Consider the following 17,828-nt stretch of genomic DNA (forward strand, 5'->3'; position numbering starts at 1 on the left):
TGATTAGTGATGTTGAGCATTATTTCATGTGTTTTTGGCCATTGGTATATCTTCTTTGGAGAAGTGTCTATTCAGGTCCTCTGCCTGATTTTTAATTGGATTGTTTTTTATTTTGAATTGTATGAATTCTTTATAAACTTTGGATATTAATCCCTTATCAGATGTGTCATTGGCAAATATCTTCTTCTATTCAGTAGATTGTCTTTTCGTTTTGTTGACAATTTCCTTTGATGTGCAAACACTTTTTTAAAAAATATGTTTTTATTGATTTTAGAGAGAGGAAGGGAGAGGGAGAAAGAGAAACATCGATTGGCTGCCTCCTGTACACTGCTACTGGGGACTGAGCTCGAAACACAGGCATATATGCCCTGACCAGGAATTAAATGATCCGCCTTTTGTTGCATGGAAGATGCTCAACCAACTGAGCCATACCAGCCAGGGCTATGCAAAACCTTTTTAGTTTGATATAGTCCCATTTGTTTACTTCTTTCTTTGTTTCCCTCGCCCAAAGACTGTAGTTATTCTTTTAATACAGCTAAATTAATCATAGCTTTCTTCAATAATGTATGTTAGATTTTATCTTATAATGCTTATTGTAGTAAATCTGACTGAATTTAATAATAAGTTCCTGCTTCCCTTATGTCTGTCTATCTTACAACTTTAAGAAAAAAAATACATTGAGTAAACTTTTCTTCTCTTCACAGACATTATTAAAAAGCTTTACTAATTCTTTGGACAGGTTGAAATATTTGCTTTGTTGTTTTTCAGCATTCAGATATTCATTACTTTTTTCAGTTTTGTTTTTTAGACCACAATTTGAAAGCATCTTAAAAACACAGTTTTCATAATACCAGAAAAGTGGCTACTTTTTTTATGTTACAATTTTTTAAGTAGTGCGATCACTTTCAAGAGTCAACTTACTAATTACTTAAAGATAAAACTAAAACAGTTAATGCTTAAATAATCCTGATTGTAGCTCTGTTTGGTATGAAGTCTGTCCTGTTGGGTAAATATTAAACTTTTTTAAAAGAAAAGACTTTTTTTTTTTTTTAATATATCTTTATCGACTTCAGAAAATGGAAGGGAGAGGGAGAGAGAAAGATCAGTGATGAGAGAGTTGTTCTTGACCGGCTGCCTCCTGCACACCTCCAACCAGCGATCAAGCCCATTACCCGGGCATGTGCCCTGACCAGGAATTAAACTTCGATCTTCTGGATCCTAGGTTGATGCTCAACCACTGAGCCACACCTGGCCAGGCAAGAGAAAAGAGGCTTTTTAAGGTCAAACATTTAAAGTTAAATTACCTTGAATAGTAGTAGCAGACTAGTTTCTTGTGTAATGTAAATATAAATATATATGAGATAAATATACACTGTACTTTCAGAAGTGCCTTGTTTTGCCATCTTAGGCCTTTAATACATAAAAGGAAAAAATGAGATACAAAAAAAAATTTTTTTATAATATTCAGTGAAGTGGAATTTCCACATAGTATTTGAAAATGGGGGGAAAGGTTATAGACTTTCCATTCATTTTGTTAATACAATATATTTATATACTTTTGCACCTCTTATTGTTTGCTAGTAAAAATAATATTTACCATATTTTTAATGTCCCTTAAAAACACATATTTAGTTCCAGAGTTACTCCAAAAAGTTATAAATTAGTTCAGTTAATTTTTCATTTAAAAAGGGTGTGTAATTGCCAGTGTCTGACCAATAACTATTTCCATTCTCTTCGTACATTAACCCTGTGGGTTCTAGACAGTGTGTATGAATATATATTCATAATTTTTAAAATTCTCAGACATTGCTGAAAATGTCATTTGCCATTTATATATTTAATAAGGATAGGATACTTGTTTGTATCAATAAGTGATACAAACTTAAAAACTGAAAAGCTAAAGGATGCTGCAGTAACAAGCAACCAAAAAAAAAATCAATGGCTTAAAACAACAAAGTTTTTCTTCTCCCTCACTTTATGATATTGGCTGCATTCTGGGATCCGGGCTGAAGAAGCTTCCCTTATCTGGGATATTGCCATTTTTGTAGTGGAGGAAAAAGGAGATGGTCAAACCATCTGAGGCCCTTAAAACTTTTGAGTGGAACTGGCACATTACTTCAGTTCTCATTTCATTATTCACAAAAGTCACGTGGCTGATCCTGATGTGAGTGGAGTGAGAATTACAGCCTTTCCACTAGGGAAAGAGGAGCAGTGAATGTTTTTACATTAACAGTTTCCCACATTACATTCTTGTAAAGATAAAATGAACTATTAAATATATAAGTATCTAAGGAGAAAAAACTTAAACTTTTCCTAAAGTTTAGTGGAATATCTCATTAAATTATAAGTTGATGACATATATGTTTGCAGTATATATGTTGTGAAGGTTTACTAAAACAACAAATAGTGTAATTTCATTAACCAATGTCACCCCAATAAATTTAATTTAAAAGATGAGTGTAACTATATCAAAGTGCTTAACTTTAAGGGAAACAGTTTTTTGAGCACTTAAAATGTATTTATTTACATACACCAGTATCCCAGAAAGTATTCTGGTAGAAAACTAATCGTTAGGTGTCAATAAGGAAGAATGTTTCTGGAGTCATACTATACCCGCTTCTTGGATATTTAGTGTACATCAGAATATGAAATGCTTGGAGAAATCCTTTTGTTCATTTAGTTTTGCTTAACAGAGTATTTCCCTGATTTCCTTGACTTTGGACCCTGATTTGCTAAGCAATACCTAATAAATTTTTGTAAGGAAATCCTGGGATGAGGAAGTTGGTAAGCTGATTAAAATTTATTCATTACTATAGCTGGATCTTCAGTGCTTGTCGACTTCTTTGTTAATTTTAGTAGTGGTTTGTCAGTCTTTGCAATAGAAAATCAAGTGTGGTTTCTTTTTTAATCTCAGCATACCCCATCCAGTTCATGGAAATTTCTCTGGTAGAATTATTCTGAATTGGATGCAGTCTATGTTCAGGTACTCTTTTGATGTGGATCCTCTGACTCCTGGATCTGGATCCTTAAAGAAGCCTCGCTACCATCCAGAGACACTCATTGCCTCAGAAATCTCATAATGGCATAACATAGTTGACATTTTTAAGGATAGAATTGTGGGACAAGCATGTTTTTACAGTCCTAAAAAATATTATTAAGACAAAAACATGGCCAAGTTCACATTTTAAAACTTTTTTATTCCTGTAATGAGAAAACAAAGATGACATATGATAAAGGAAAACCTAAAATCGTAGATATTAATCCATTCCTATATAATCTTACAAGAGTAAGTAAAAATTAGTATGGACTTTTCTATTTTTTCTGTTCTCTGTTTGGGTAAAAGTTTAGAATAAAGGAAGTCAATTTAGAGATCAACAAAGACAACTTATTATAGAACTGGATAATTGAGGGTTGATTTTAGATAAGAAATGTGTTGGTGGTTCTTTTTATGGAATGCTTATGTATATCCACAGCTCAACCAGCAGGAGTGCCAGAAATCTTAAAGAAAAGCTTGCATAGCTGTTCAGTGAAAGGAGAGGAAGAAGTATTTTTAATCGGCAAGAACTTTCTGAAAGGAACTAAAGTGATTTTCCAAGAAAATGTTTCTGGTAAGTAGACATAATACTACTGGTATAGAAACTGTTGCATATTTCACTTTGTTGTAAAACTATAAAGTAAAAAAATTTTCAAAATTTTAGTAAGCCATTGTTTTTATTTCAATCAGATGAAAACTCTTGGAAGTCAGAAGCTGAAATCGACATGGAATTATTTCATCAGGTATAATTTAAGACTTTTTATAGTTTAATTGTTTACTCTGAGAAATTTGGCTTTGTTCTGAAATTGCCTGAATCAACAGATCAAATTTTTTCTTTATATGAGATTGATGTAAATCATTTAAAGTTTCTTTATTGAGTTTCTTTAGCTGAGCTAGGACTATGCCACTGCTACTAGAAGTGACAATTCTTTATTTTAAAAAGTTTAAGATCCTGAAACATTAATCAGAAAGAATATATGCACCCCTATATTCTGTTCATAGCAGCGCAATTTACAATAGCTAAGATCTGGAAATAGCCCAAGTGCCCATCAGTAGATGAGTGGATAAAAAAGCTGTGGGATATTTACACCATGGAATACTATGCATTTGTAAAGAAGAAGGATCTTTTACCCTTTGGGACAGCGTGGATGGACCTGGAAAATGTTATGCTAAGCACAATAAGCCAGGCAGAGAAAGACAAACATCACATGACCTCACTTATATGTGAAATGTAAAGAACTTAATAAACTGATGAACAAAATAGATTCAGTGACATGGAAGCATGGATCAGACTAAGGAATCTCAGTGGGAAGGTAGGGGAGGGTGGGTGGGTGGGGAGAGATTAACCAAAGAATTTAAATGCATATAAGCACAACCCATGGACACAGACAATAATGTGGGGAAGGCCTGGGGACGGGAGTAGGTCAATGGGGAAAAAAAGGGACATCTGTAGTATTTTGAATAATAAAAAACAAAACAAAACAAAAAAAAACATAAAAGGAATTCAAGAATATGGCTAAAGCCCGGCCAGTGTGCCTAAGTGGTTGAGGGTCGACCTACGAACCACGAAGTAAAGGTTAGATTCTTGGTCAGGACACGTGCCTGAGTTGCAGGCTTGATCCTCAGTAGGGAGCTTGCAGGAGGCAGTTGATAGATGTTTCTCTTTCATTAGTGTTTCTATCTCTGTATCCCTCTCCCTTCCTCTCTCTTTAAAATCAATAAAAACATATTTTAAAAATGGAAAAAAAAGTTTAAGAGCATCAGCAAATTGCCATTGCTAATAAATAAAACATTTCTTTCCTAATATTTATTTGCTCTGGGGATTTGGGTTATCTTAACCTACTATTAGTTAAAGCAAAGCAAATCATATTTATTGAGTACCTACTATGTGCCAGGTGTTTTTATGTTTGTTAGTTACCTGTTTGCATTCAGAAGTATAATTTGTTACACTTGTATTAAAGAGTATGTATTTGTAGGCACTCACTATGTATTGTTTTTAGATAACAAGGAAAAAGAGCTTAAAAACAAGAATAAAGAAATGACTTAAGAATTAGTATGTAGAGCAAATAGGAGCAAACTAAGATGTTGAGACAAGCTGAAGAGAAGGACACATTTATATGCAAATCAGATAGAAGACACGCAGAACAGTGGTATGTTTAGGTAGAGATCAGAGAGAACAGGGAAGTGGGAACATACTAATGTATAAAATACCCAAAGCCTAAAATATAGCATGAAATGCTGATAGGAATAGAAAAGAGCACATGAAAACAAGCAGAGAGATAGAAGAGGCAAAAAATTAAGAATCTGTATTCAGTTTATCAAAAAAGTTTGTAACTCCTTTGTGTTCAATTAATTTTTATTTCTTTGTGTTATAAGAAAAATCTTAGACACAAAATAAGTGCTCAGAAATTGAAACCTTGACCTTGGCCTTATCTGTCACATGTTCTTTTCAACTGAGTCAGCTGATTATAATCTCAGTAAAAAATGTCATCAAATTCACTTCACCCTCAACTGTCATCATTTGCCTCCTACATATCACATCCTCAGTACAAAAGCATAATCACCATCCCTTGGTGTTCCTTCCCATTACTATACTGTACCAGGGAAGGAGAGAGTAAGTCTAATGTGGTTCACAGCATCTTCCAAGAAGGTGGAGCACCCTTGAGCAAGTGCTGATGAAGCATTTATGAACTCTTTCCTTTTCTTATACGGATGCTTCTGCCACTGTTCTGAAAACAAAACAAAACAAAAAACAACAACTTTGATTTCCAGGTTTTGGTAAACTCAACCCTGTTTTCCTAAATGAGAGTAAATTTGGCTAAACTGAACCCTATTTGGCTAAGTGATTAGGAAGCAGTGAACTGACTTGTGAAATACATCTCAATTAAGATTGTACAGAATGTATGGTAACTGATACTGTGCTTGGTGGGCATATTTTTCCCTCAAAATGTATTCATTCTTTTATTCAATAAATATAGTTATGTGTATTTTGTGTAAGGTGCTTAACAGGATAGATGAAGAACAAAACATCCTATGTTCTTTGGAACTTACATTCTTGAGTCTGGAGAGAGACAAAAAACTAAGCAAATAATCACAGTAATTTCAGTTAGTGATAAATGCTGTTTTAGAAATAAACAAGATTGTATGATTAGGACAGATGGTCAGAGAAGGCTTCTCTGAGTAGGTAACATTTAAATAACACCTGAAAATAGGTAAAGAACTAGCCATTTGATGTAGTGAAGGAAGAATATTCTAGTGGGAGAGAACAGTGAATTGTAAAGGCTCTGAGGTATAAATGAATTTAGTGTGTTAAGAGAATGGACTGAGAAGGTCAGTATGGCTAGAGTATAAACTATCTGGGGAGAATAGGAATGAGATAAAGTTCTCAGGGCAGGAACCTTGTGAATCATTGTAAAGCATTTGGATTTTATCTTAAAAGCAATTTTAAGGTTAATATCCTGATACCTTTGAACCTGAGCTTTAAAATACATTTTTTTCTAGTCAGATTTTTGAACTTTATAGCTAGCTAATAGGAAATGTACTTAATTATAATTTTTTATCTCAAAATTTTGATTTAGGTATTGCTTCTTTTCTGACTCTTGTAATTTTCTTTCAATTAGAATCATCTTATTGTGAAGGTTCCCCCATATCATGACCAACATATAACTTTGCCAGTGTCAGTGGGAATATATGTAGTGACCAATGCTGGAAGATCTCATGAAGTTCAGCCATTCACTTACACTCCAGACCCAGGTATGTCAAAATAAAAAATTTTGAACTAAAATGAATGATTAATTTCTAATACTTTGGAAGGATATGAACACCAGCCAGCCAAAAAAACAAAAAACCACAACAAAAACCAGTTATATATTAGTATTTTTTGAAGATATTATTATTTCCTAAGAAGATGGCCACCAAATACTGCTTTTACTCTTATGTTTAAGGGTATCATTTCTGCCTTGTGCTCTAATAATAAATGAAAAGCTAGGAATGCTCTGAAGTCAGACTCTCCAGAGTTATCGTACAGCTTACTCTTTAGTAAGAATTACCATTCATTGAGTACCTCTAATGTGCAGAAAAGTGAAAGTGACAACTTCAGAAAACTGCTAATAGTTTAGTCTAGCTGGCTTGCACGACGCATTTTGGGGAGGTGAGAGAGATGCTTGAAGTGATAAGTGATAAAAATCACAAATAGAGTTTTATGCCTGTAACATTTTCTAATCTGTGTAATTAAAAATATCAAAGACTGCTGGTGAATTAAATATGATTTTAAGCATTTAGGTAAAATAGATGCTTTAAAAACCAGAGCAGTAAGAGCAATTGAAATGTTAAAAGTTTAGAAGATCTGCCCTGGTTGGATAGCTCAGTTGGGGTTAGAGCATTAATCTTTTTTTTTTTTTTTTTTTAATAGCAGCAGCTGGTGCTTTGAATGTAAATGTGAAGAAGGAAATATCTAGTCCAGCAAGACCTTGCTCTTTTGAAGAGGCCATGAAAGGTACTAAGTTGATTCTCAAAAATTGTAAATAGGTGATCCTATGTATTTTCTCTAGCAAACTTTATTATTTTGTATTCTCTTATGTACTTGGAACACTTAGCAGGGTGTCTTCCATACTGTAAAACAAATATTTGTTTTTTACTGAATGCAGAGACTTGTTTCCCAACTTGATATTTCCCTTCATTCACCATATAAACAACTTTTTTTAAAACATGTTGGAGTGGAGGAATTTTTTGTTTTGTTTTCCATTCTCCAATATTAAAAATCTTAAAAGTATATCTAAAGTACAATAATGTATGTCAAAAATAGAGTCAATGAAACTTTTGGCTATGAATAAGATTAGTACTTGACATTGAGACTGAAGAGACCAAAATGTGAACTATCAGCATTTGAAAAAGTTGCTTTAGGTTCTTTCTTCTGGCATCTTTATTTACTCCCCTGCCAATCCGAAGAGGTAATGAAGATATCATCAAGATGTTATGTGGTAGATACTTTTCTTAGCAGATTTCTAATACAGCTATGATACTTGATGATACTTTTGTGCCATTATAAATGAAGATGTCTTTTACTTATATTTTTCTACCATGAAATTCATTATTTAAATCAAATTAAATTATAAAATTAAAAATACTTACATTTTTAAAGGGAATAATATGCTTAATAAATTTTATCAAATACGATGGATTTTTTTCTATTGTCAGAAGTAAAATTTAGCATTCATGTATATAATGTGTTCAGTATAGCTTGCCGTTATAATTTCTGACCGTGAACACTCTCCAGAGTAGATTAGTGGGAAATTAAGCACTGATGAGTAAACTGCCAGGATTATCTGGCTCAACTACATTCAGCCAACAAATATTCATTAATTGCTTACTATATACCAGGCAATAAGAACAAAATCGCTGCCTTCATGGAACTCACATTGTAATAGAATTCAAAAGCAGGAATAACAGTTGAATATCACCACATCAACTTAAAACAACACTAATAGTCTTTCAAATTGTCCTGTGAGATGGGTCATATATACTTTTAAATGCCTGATGTTTTCTCTCAGTAAAAATTAGATTTTGAGCTGAATTGTGTTGCTATTGGTAGAACTAGGTGCAAATAGGTCCAGAGGACTCATGAATAAATGAAACATTTCTGAGAATAATAAAGGGTAGAATGTCCAAAGTAAATTTAAGAGCACTTTCTCCTTCCTCAACATAATCAGTTCCCACAGGAATTATTTCCAGCCAATTGACTGTCAGACACGTTGAAGTAAGACCAGAAAGTTTGAAATATTTCTAAATCAGAATATTTACAAAGGTAGCAGTCTTACTCATATACCATATACCATTTAAAATTCCTCTTTGTAGCCAAGATTTCTTCTTAATATCAAATTAAGAAATTTAACAGCTACATATTCTGTGGAATCTGTATTTCTCTCCACAGGGTCTCAAAGTAGTGGTAATCTTTTAAATAAGGATTTGGGTATGTGTTCAATTCAGAAGGCTGTCATTAGTGATATCAGTAGGTGTTCCTAAGTCTGCCAAATGGCTGACTCAAGTAGTAAAAAGAAAAAGAATGAAGGGGAAAAAGTAGATATAATGAAGTGATAAAACATACCTCATCTGCTATATATTGCTTCTCCTTGGTGTAAATCTCTTCTGAAAATGGGATTATTTTAAGTCCTGTCTAAAAAGGAAATGTGTTCATGTGTCAACTTGGCAAATTCAAGTTTTCTAAGACATTACTTTAGAAAAGCCAAATTTATTTGGTTACTTGGTGGCATTTTCTAATGAGAAGCTTGAGATTTGTTGAGAGAAATTTTCAGACAATCCTGTGGTCTTTAAAAAGTTTTGACTTTATACTGCAAGGTAGCCATGTACTAAAAGGAGAGTGTAGCAGTTGTAATTGAGTATCTTTAACTTCATGGAGATTTCCAAGTTGTATCCTATAATATTTCCTGATTGTGTTGAGAAGTATAATTCAAGGCCCCTTAGAAGAGTCCTGGGAGATACAGCTTGATATTGGAGCTGCTTAAGCAGGTTGATATTTAACCTGCAGACCCAGGAGTCCACAAGCCAATGCTACTTCAAAAAAGAGGGCACATTTCAATATACCAGTTTTGTATCTCCTGCTACATAGCATAAAAAAATAGACTTTTTAAATCATGGTTAATAGTCATCACACTATAGAATGAAATAGTTGATGACTTCAGTGATTTTAAACTTTTCTTTTTTCTCTCGTGTGTGTGTGTGCGTGCACAGCAATGAAAACTACTGGATGTAACCTAGATAAAGTAAATATTCTTCCTAATGCTTTGATCACTCCACTCATATCAAGCAGTATGATTAAGAGTGAAGATGTTACTCCGATGGAAGTAACAGCAGAAAAGAGATCATCTCCTATTTTTAAGGTAAGCCAGCCACATTGACCAGTGACCAACATCTTAACCTTAAATATAAAAATTGCTTTTTATATTTTAAGTGGTTTGATTTCTTTCCCCCATGTTTATGCTTTTTACTTTTTCTCTTTCACATTTGTTTCTCTTTGGATGCACTTGATGAATTTTGCTTTTCAGAGTAAACGCTTTTATACTCCAATAAAATAGCCTGCCTTTAAAGTATTTTCCAGTATCCACTTTTGACAAGGAAGGAATTAATATATTAGCTAGACCTGTGGGATCGAGAGTATAAATGAAAGTACTGGGTTAGCATTTTCAAAATTAGAGATATTTTTATTTCTTTTTCTTTCCCACTCTTTTTCTGTAATTCCCTTTCCCTTTTTCGCTTGTTTTCCTCTTATAATGTTACCAGGAAACTGCAAAATGGAGATTTTTTTTTTCACTTGCTATTAATTCATGAACCGTAGAATTAATGTTCTTACTGTCATAAGCATGTCAATAGCTGATTATTTTACTTCCTTGTTTGCCTATCTTTGCTTATAATACATATTTTAAAAATATTCTTTAGACAATCAGACATGTTATCACCAAGGAACAGTCTTATATCTGTTTTCCAAATAATAATAATATAGAGTGGAAAATAGGTCCTGCATATGTATATGTTTTTAGAATAATATTTTTGAAGTATCATATGAGCTCATTTAATGTTTATTTATACATATTATTTGGGTATTTTTATTTTTTAGACTACAAAGACAGTTGGATCAACTCAACAGACATTAGAAAATATCTCTAACATTGCAGGAAATGGGTCTTTTTCGTCATCGTCATCTTCTCACTTACCCTCTGAAAATGAAAAGCAGCAGCAGATTCAGCCCAAAGCATACAACCCAGAGACCCTGACAACTATCCAAACACAGGACATTTCACAGCCTGGTACCTTTCCAGCTGTTTCTGCTTCTAGTCAGCTGCCTAACAGTGATGCACTACTGCAGCAGGCTACACAGTTTCAGACAAGAGAAACTCAATCTAGAGAGGTATTGCAGTCAGATGGTACTGTGGTTAATTTGTCACACCTGACTGAGGCATCACAGCAACAGCAGCAGTCACCACTACAAGAACAAGCACAGACTTTACAGCAGCAGATTTCATCAAGTATTTTCCCATCACCAAGCAGTGTGAGTCAGCTACAGAACACGATTCAGCAGTTGCAAGCAGGAAGTTTTACCGGCAGTACTGCTAGTGGCAGCAGTGGAAGTGTTGACTTGGTCCAACAAGTTTTAGAGGCACAACAACAGTTATCTTCAGTTTTATTTTCTACTCCAGATGGTAATGAGAATGTTCAAGAACAGCTTAGTGCAGACATTTTTCAACAAGTCAGTCAGATTCAAAATAGTGTAAGCCCTGGAATATTTTCCTCAACAGAGCCAGCAGTCCATACCAGACCAGATAACTTAATAGCTGGAAGAGCTGAAAGTGTTCACCCACAGACTGAAAACACATTATCTAATCAACAGCAGCAGCAACAGCAGCAGCAGGTGATGGAATCATCAGCTGCAATGGTGATGGAGATGCAACAGAGTATCTGCCAGGCGGCTGCCCAGATTCAGTCGGAGTTATTTCCTTCAACTGCTTCAGCAAATGGAAACCTTCAGCAGTCTCCAGTTTACCAGCAGACCCCTCATATGATGAGTGCATTATCTACCAATGAGGACATGCAAATGCAGTGTGAATTGTTTTCTTCTCCTCCTGCAGTTTCTGGAAATGAAACTACTACAACCACCACACAGCAGGTTGCAACCCCTGGCACTACCATGTTTCAGACGTCAAGTTCAGGAGATGGAGAAGAAACGGGCACACAAGCAAAACAGATTCAGAACAGTGTCTTTCAGACCATGGTCCAAATGCAACATAGTGGGGACAATCAACCTCAAGTTAACCTTTTTTCATCTACAAAAAGTATGATGAGTGTTCAAAATAGTGGTGCCCAGCAACAAGGTAATGGTTTATTCCAGCAGAGTAATGAGATGATGTCACTCCAATCTGGGAATTTTTTGCAGCAGCCTTCTCATTCACAGGCTCAACTTTTTCATCCTCAAAATCCTATTGCTGATGCTCAGAACCTTTCCCAGGAAACCCAAGGTTCTATTTTTCACAGTCCAAGTCCTATTGTCCATAGTCAAACTTCTACATCCTCCACTGATCAGATGCAGCCTCCAATGTTTCACTCTCAAAGTACTATGGCTGTGTTGCAGGGCTCTAATGTTCCTCAAGACCAGCAGTCAGCCAACATATTTCTTTCCCAGAGTCCAATGAATAATCTTCAAACTAACGCAGTAGCCCAAGAAGAACAGATTTCATTTTTTGCAGCTCAGAACTCAATTTCTCCACTTCAATCAACGTCAAACACTGAGCAGCAAGCTGCTTTCCAACAGCAGCCTCCAATATCACACATTCAGACCCCTATGCTTTCCCAAGAACAGGCACAACCCTCCCAGCAAGGTCTGTTTCAGCCTCAGGTGTCCCTGGGCTCCCTTCCTCCTAACCCAATGCCTCAAAACCAACAAGGGACAATCTTCCAGTCACAGCACTCAATAGTTGCCATCCAGAGTAACTCTCCATCCCAGGAGCAGCAGCAGCAGCAGCAGCAGCAACAGCAGCAGCAGCAGCAGCAGCAACAGCAGAGCATTTTATTCAGTAACCAAAATACCATGGCTACAATGGCATCTCAGAAGCAACCACCACCAAACATGATATTCAACCCAAGTCAGAATCCAATGGCTAATCAGGAGCAACAGAACCAGTCAATTTTTCACCAACAAAATAATATGGCCCCAATGAATCAGGAGCAGCAGCCCATGCAATTTCAGAACCAGCCCACAGTTTCCTCACTTCAGAACCCAGGTCCTACCCAGTCTGAATCGTCACAGACTTCTTTGTTCCATAGCTCTCCTCAGATTCAGTTGGTCCAGGGGTCACCCAGTTCTCAAGAGCAGCAAGTAACTCTCTTCCTCTCTCCAGCATCCATGTCTGCGTTGCAGACCAGTATAAACCAACAAGACATGCAACAGTCTCCTCTTTATTCCCCTCAGAACAACATGCCTGGAATCCAAGGAGCCACAGCTTCACCTCAGCCACAAGCTACTTTATTTCACAACACTACAGGAGGCACAATGAACCAACTACAAAATTCTCCTGGTTCATCTCAGCAGACTTCAGGAATGTTCTTATTTGGCATTCAAAATAGTAAGAAACACTTTCTTATTTCTCATTTCTTAAATGTTATTGGTTTAAATGGTCAGAGTACTGTTATTATTAGAAGGAAGCAAAACACAGTGGTTTTAAGAACACAGATTGCAGTTTGGCGGAACTGAGTTCAAGTCCCAGCTCTCCCGTGCATAGACTGAGATGCTAGACAAGTGATTTGACTGGTGTGAGCTTCAGTTTGTGCATCTAGGGTGGTGGTAGTATTGAGTACTCGGCAAGGCTATGGGAGGATTAAATGCGAGAGTGTGGAGAAACATATGTGCTTGCCGCTTTCACCTATGAACTTGAAAGGAAAATGAATGACAGAAAATCTGAGCGAATTAAATTAAGTAGTTTCCAGGGAGGTAAGAACCCACCTTTAATGTTAATGTACCAAGGAAATTATATAGAACTTAGGATGATAACTAGATAAAGTTGTGTTTGTATATCACTTAGAGGAAACCAAAGATGAATATCGGTACTTTTCAGTAAAACCTTTTTGTGGGGCTGTCAGGGGCCTCAACTTTAGTTCTCTGCTTAGTGAACACAATAATGACTTAACCCCAGCAACTAATTCATATCTTCTTATGAATCTTAACAGAAAGTAACTAATCAGGTAGCTTCTCTATTTTAAATGTCTCTGCAGACTGTAATCAGCTTTTAACTTCTGGACCAGCTGCATTGCCAGATCAGTTGATGGCTATAAGTCAACCAGGCCAACCACAAAATGAGGGCCAGCCACCTGTGACAACACTTCTTTCTCAGCAAATGCCAGAGAATTCTCCACTGGCATCCTCTATAAACACCAATCAGAACATTGAAAAGATTGATTTGCTTGTTTCATTGCAAAACCAAGGGAACAACATGACTGGCTCCTTTTAACTGGTATGTAAGTATTGCATTTTGGCTTCTTTCTTATTAAAAAGCATCAATGAATTTTATTCTCAGCAGATTTGGGTTAAGTAATAGCACTGTTTAGACACTAATTTTTTAAAATGTGGTGTTCTCAAGATGGCACTTTTTTACTCTGAATAAGTTACTCGATGAGTGATACCTTGTGATCATATTGTTAATACTGGGCAATCCTTCTAGCTCTAAACTTCTTTGCCTTGGAATGACAGAAAATTTGATGTATGTATTATATATTAGATATAATAATGTCTCATTTCTCTTTTCCTCAAGAAATATTGAGTCAGAAAACTCTGTGGAAGTCTAAATATGATAAAGTAGTACTGTAATATACTTTGGGATCATTCGGGGTAACAGGAACTTTATAAATGCTTTCCCTCTCTAGTGAGTTATATTAAATGTCTTCTTTTTTTAGAAATTCCATGAAGAAAATCCTGATTCCAAGATTTCCTGAGATATTGTGATTCCATGAAGATTATTGAACTGTTACTTTAAAAACAAAACGAAATATGAAAAACTGTGATTGAGTAAACGGATAGATTTCACCCTTGCTGCCTGTTGCAGTGATTAGCCACCATTGTTAACATGTTCATATTTTATATTCCTAATAACAATGATGACTGAGAATCTATTTGAGTTTCCAGCTGACAGAATTAATTGTTGCTATTTTCCTAGACACTATTTCTTCAAAAGTACAGTTTAAACTTAAAAGCTGTATTGCTCAGTTCTTATTGCTATTAGAAAATAATTCATATTGTCATGTTTACTTTTGTTCTTCATTATTTTCTTCCCTGCATTGTTTTAGTCAGATAACAGCTTCTGAAAAAGGAAAATTCAAATAACTAAGGCTGTGATTTTCAATATAAAAAAACACAGCTATTGGCCAAAGTGAAGGAGTCTTTTTTCAGTTTTTATAGAAAAACTGGAGAGGTAACATTCTGACAAGTAAGCTGTATTAAGAGCTCTACACAGATAAGAAGCTTCTTTATCACAAAGGCAGACAACACACAACTGGAAACAGCTGGAATGCTATTGATTTTATTTTTCAGATTGTTGTTAATTCTCTGCATTTCTGGTGAGGGGTTCAGCCATAACTGCATAGAAAAATAATTATCTTGCTCTATAAAAAATGAAAGGGATAATATTATGGTAAATTATGTTCTGATATCTTCCGGTAGCAGTTTAAACTGACACAGCAATTTAAGTCTGTTTTCTTCTTAACCCAAGCTTGGACTGGTTGTTCCCTTTTTATATTCGTCTATATTATTCCCCTCTTTTTCACTTTATTTTAGATAGTTGGTAATATATTCCTAGCTTTGTGACCCTGTAGCATCTTAAAGGAAAAGGCCACTTTGATCTGGGGTAACCCAGCAAGTCCTGCAGCACAGGTGGGGCTGGGAGTACCTTTTTAGGAATGGGGAGAGCTGATTCCTGAGAAACAAGAAACAATGCATTTTTCCCCATGAACGGTGCTGTTGTGAAGTCTTCAAAATTTTCCCTCTAATAGGAAACAGTGTAAATTTTAATTTTAAAAAGGCAAAGTAAAATTTCTTGGAATATCACTTCTCCCTGAGCTGCAGAGAGTGTAATTCACTTGTCACCTCAGTGCTTTATAGTTTGAAGTGGTCACTTATCTGATGGTTCCCACAAACCTTAGGCTTTACAGGGTCATGTCATTGACTTAAAATGAAGAATTAACTTGTGTTACATCTATAGAGAGCAAAATAACACACTCCAGAACTTGCAGTTGTAGTGTTAGTTATACAGTTTTGGGTGTTCTCATCACCCATGGGATGCCTGCTTCTCACTACAACCTGTTGTCTGGACACATGCTTTGTCCTATTTTTCTTTTGGCCTATAGAAAGCTGGTAATACAGTTTAAGGCCAAATTGTGTGTGGCTTCTATATGTAGATAAGATGTTTCGGCCTTCTTGTCAGTTTCATTTATTTTTTAAGTGTACCAAAAATAGCCTGTTAATTGTTGAAGGCTACTTTTCTGTTGTTTTATTTTTTTCTATCCTATGCATTTAGTTGAACTTAGTGGAATTGTGGTCTTGGTTTTGTTTATACAGCCAGATTTTTTCTCCCTCTTTGTGATGATCTTCCTTGGTTCTTTGAATGTGCTCTTCTTCTAATTTGTTTTTTCTTTGTTCTCATATATTCTTCCCTCCAACCCCAACCTTTCTTTCTCTCTCTGATTGAGAGGCATTAAATTACGTTTTCAGTAGTACAGGCTTCTTGCCGATATGAAGGGAACTTTTCAGAAAGAGACCTACTCTGGGTCATTTAATTTTGAATACAGTTTTCAATCGTTCAAGTTTTGGATGGTTTATATCAAATGTGTGTTTCATTTTTTTGGAAAGCTATATTTTGTATTTAGGAAATGGTATACTATTTTGCTATTTGTACTGAGTGAGTACATTGGCATAAATATAGAAATTTATATATATACATATATATAAACTATTCTTTTTTGCCACACATTTTTGTGGTAAATTTGTGAGTTTGTCTGATGTTCTACCACAACGTGGCGTCTGATAACAGTGAGGGGGGGGGGTTTGTTATGTCTTTATTGAGTATTTAAGTATCTTTTGAAACAAATGACCTGTTCATCTGTGGCCATTCCATCAGGCAGTTCTTGATGTTCTTAGTGGGCTAAAGGCAGCTTATTGTGTGTTTGCTGGATCTTTCACTCAGCAAAATGTTAGAGTAAGGAAACCCATCTAGGCAGTTGTGTCAAATGGTGTTTCATGAGAATGAGCCATTCAGTCTTTGCTCACTATATATTTAATATTTTATTGTTATTGTTATTATTATTAATTGGCTTTCTGTGTTCTATGCTTTTTATTTATGAAGACACTAAAAAATGTTTGTAACTTTAATAACATTTTCCCCATCTTGTAATATCCAGAGCTACTTTATAAATTCTCTGAACTGAAATCATTTTCCTCAGTATATCCCTTCTGTCCCCACCCGTATCAAGAAAAATTACCCAATATAGTTCAGGTTATGAGAAAGACCAGCCACACAATCCAGTGCTTGAGTTTTAAAATGTAAAACTCCAGCTGCAGAGGGTTGACAAATGTCAGAAAGCTTACCCAGCAGGTATAAAAATAAGTAGAAATAAAATACTATTTATTTCTGAGTTTTCTGAATTTTTTTCTAAGAGATTATACAGGAGACTCGGGAAGTCTGTTTGTTCACCAAGTTCTAATTAGAATGTTAACATTGCTCTGTGGATTAAGTGGTGGCAAGAAGACTGGCTGTGTGCTGACTTCTGTTCTGTTGTTTAGCAAGAGGTTTATCGTTGTACAATGCCGATTGCCAATGCCAAGTCACTAGGGACCAATTTTCTGTTTTATATTATCTAAATTTAGAACAGAACATACACCTGAACTGTAATGGTTTGATTGGACAGAGGCAGAAAACCCAATTTTTATTTTGATAAATTTTGTGGTTATTTATACAAGGGCTGCGCTATGCTACCATATTCTTATTCAATAATGATGTTATTTTTTTTAACATTGTTAAATGTTCCTTACCCCTAAAGGTCAATGTTAGGTACAACATTCTGAATATACAATTTGGTTACAAAAGTATTTATCTTCTTATTGAAGAGTTAGCTTAGTGGTCAGTGGTTGATACTTGTGCTAATAATGCAGTTTCCAGATTACTGTTACAAGTTATAGCTACATATAGAAGAGACTTCGTGAGCCAGCAAAGGCCTTGGAAACAACAATTTATTGGATTTATTA

The 17,828-nt window shown here is 35.2% G+C and overlaps 1 protein-coding gene across 8 annotated transcripts in view; it reads left to right on the forward strand.

The window, feature by feature from the left end:
- NFAT5 (nuclear factor of activated T cells 5) overlaps nucleotides 1-14,958 on the forward strand; it is an 84,971-nt gene extending 70,013 nt beyond the window's left edge. For 5 of the 8 annotated variants that reach the window (XM_081118554.1, XM_081118555.1, XM_081118549.1 and 2 more), the window contains 8 exons: nucleotides 3,474-3,608; nucleotides 3,725-3,777; nucleotides 6,655-6,787; nucleotides 7,446-7,529; nucleotides 9,782-9,930; nucleotides 10,665-13,164; nucleotides 13,811-14,049; nucleotides 14,489-14,958. In XM_081118554.1, coding sequence (XP_080974680.1) covers nucleotides 3,474-3,608; nucleotides 3,725-3,777; nucleotides 6,655-6,787; nucleotides 7,446-7,529; nucleotides 9,782-9,930; nucleotides 10,665-13,164; nucleotides 13,811-14,046 — 3,290 coding nt within the window. In that variant the 3' untranslated portion in view covers nucleotides 14,047-14,049; nucleotides 14,489-14,958. Of the gene's footprint in view, nucleotides 1-3,473; nucleotides 3,609-3,724; nucleotides 3,778-6,654; nucleotides 6,788-7,445; nucleotides 7,530-9,781; nucleotides 9,931-10,664; nucleotides 13,165-13,810; nucleotides 14,054-14,488 lie in introns of all 8 variants that reach the window. The other 3 variants (XM_081118551.1, XM_081118553.1, XM_081118550.1) reach the window with 2 other exon arrangements.
- Nucleotides 14,959-17,828: the final 2,870 nt, after the last annotated feature.

This window comes from Miniopterus schreibersii (assembly GCF_964146895.1).
Source record: "Miniopterus schreibersii genome assembly, chromosome: 18".
Classification (NCBI taxonomy): Eukaryota; Metazoa; Chordata; class Mammalia; order Chiroptera; family Miniopteridae; genus Miniopterus; species Miniopterus schreibersii.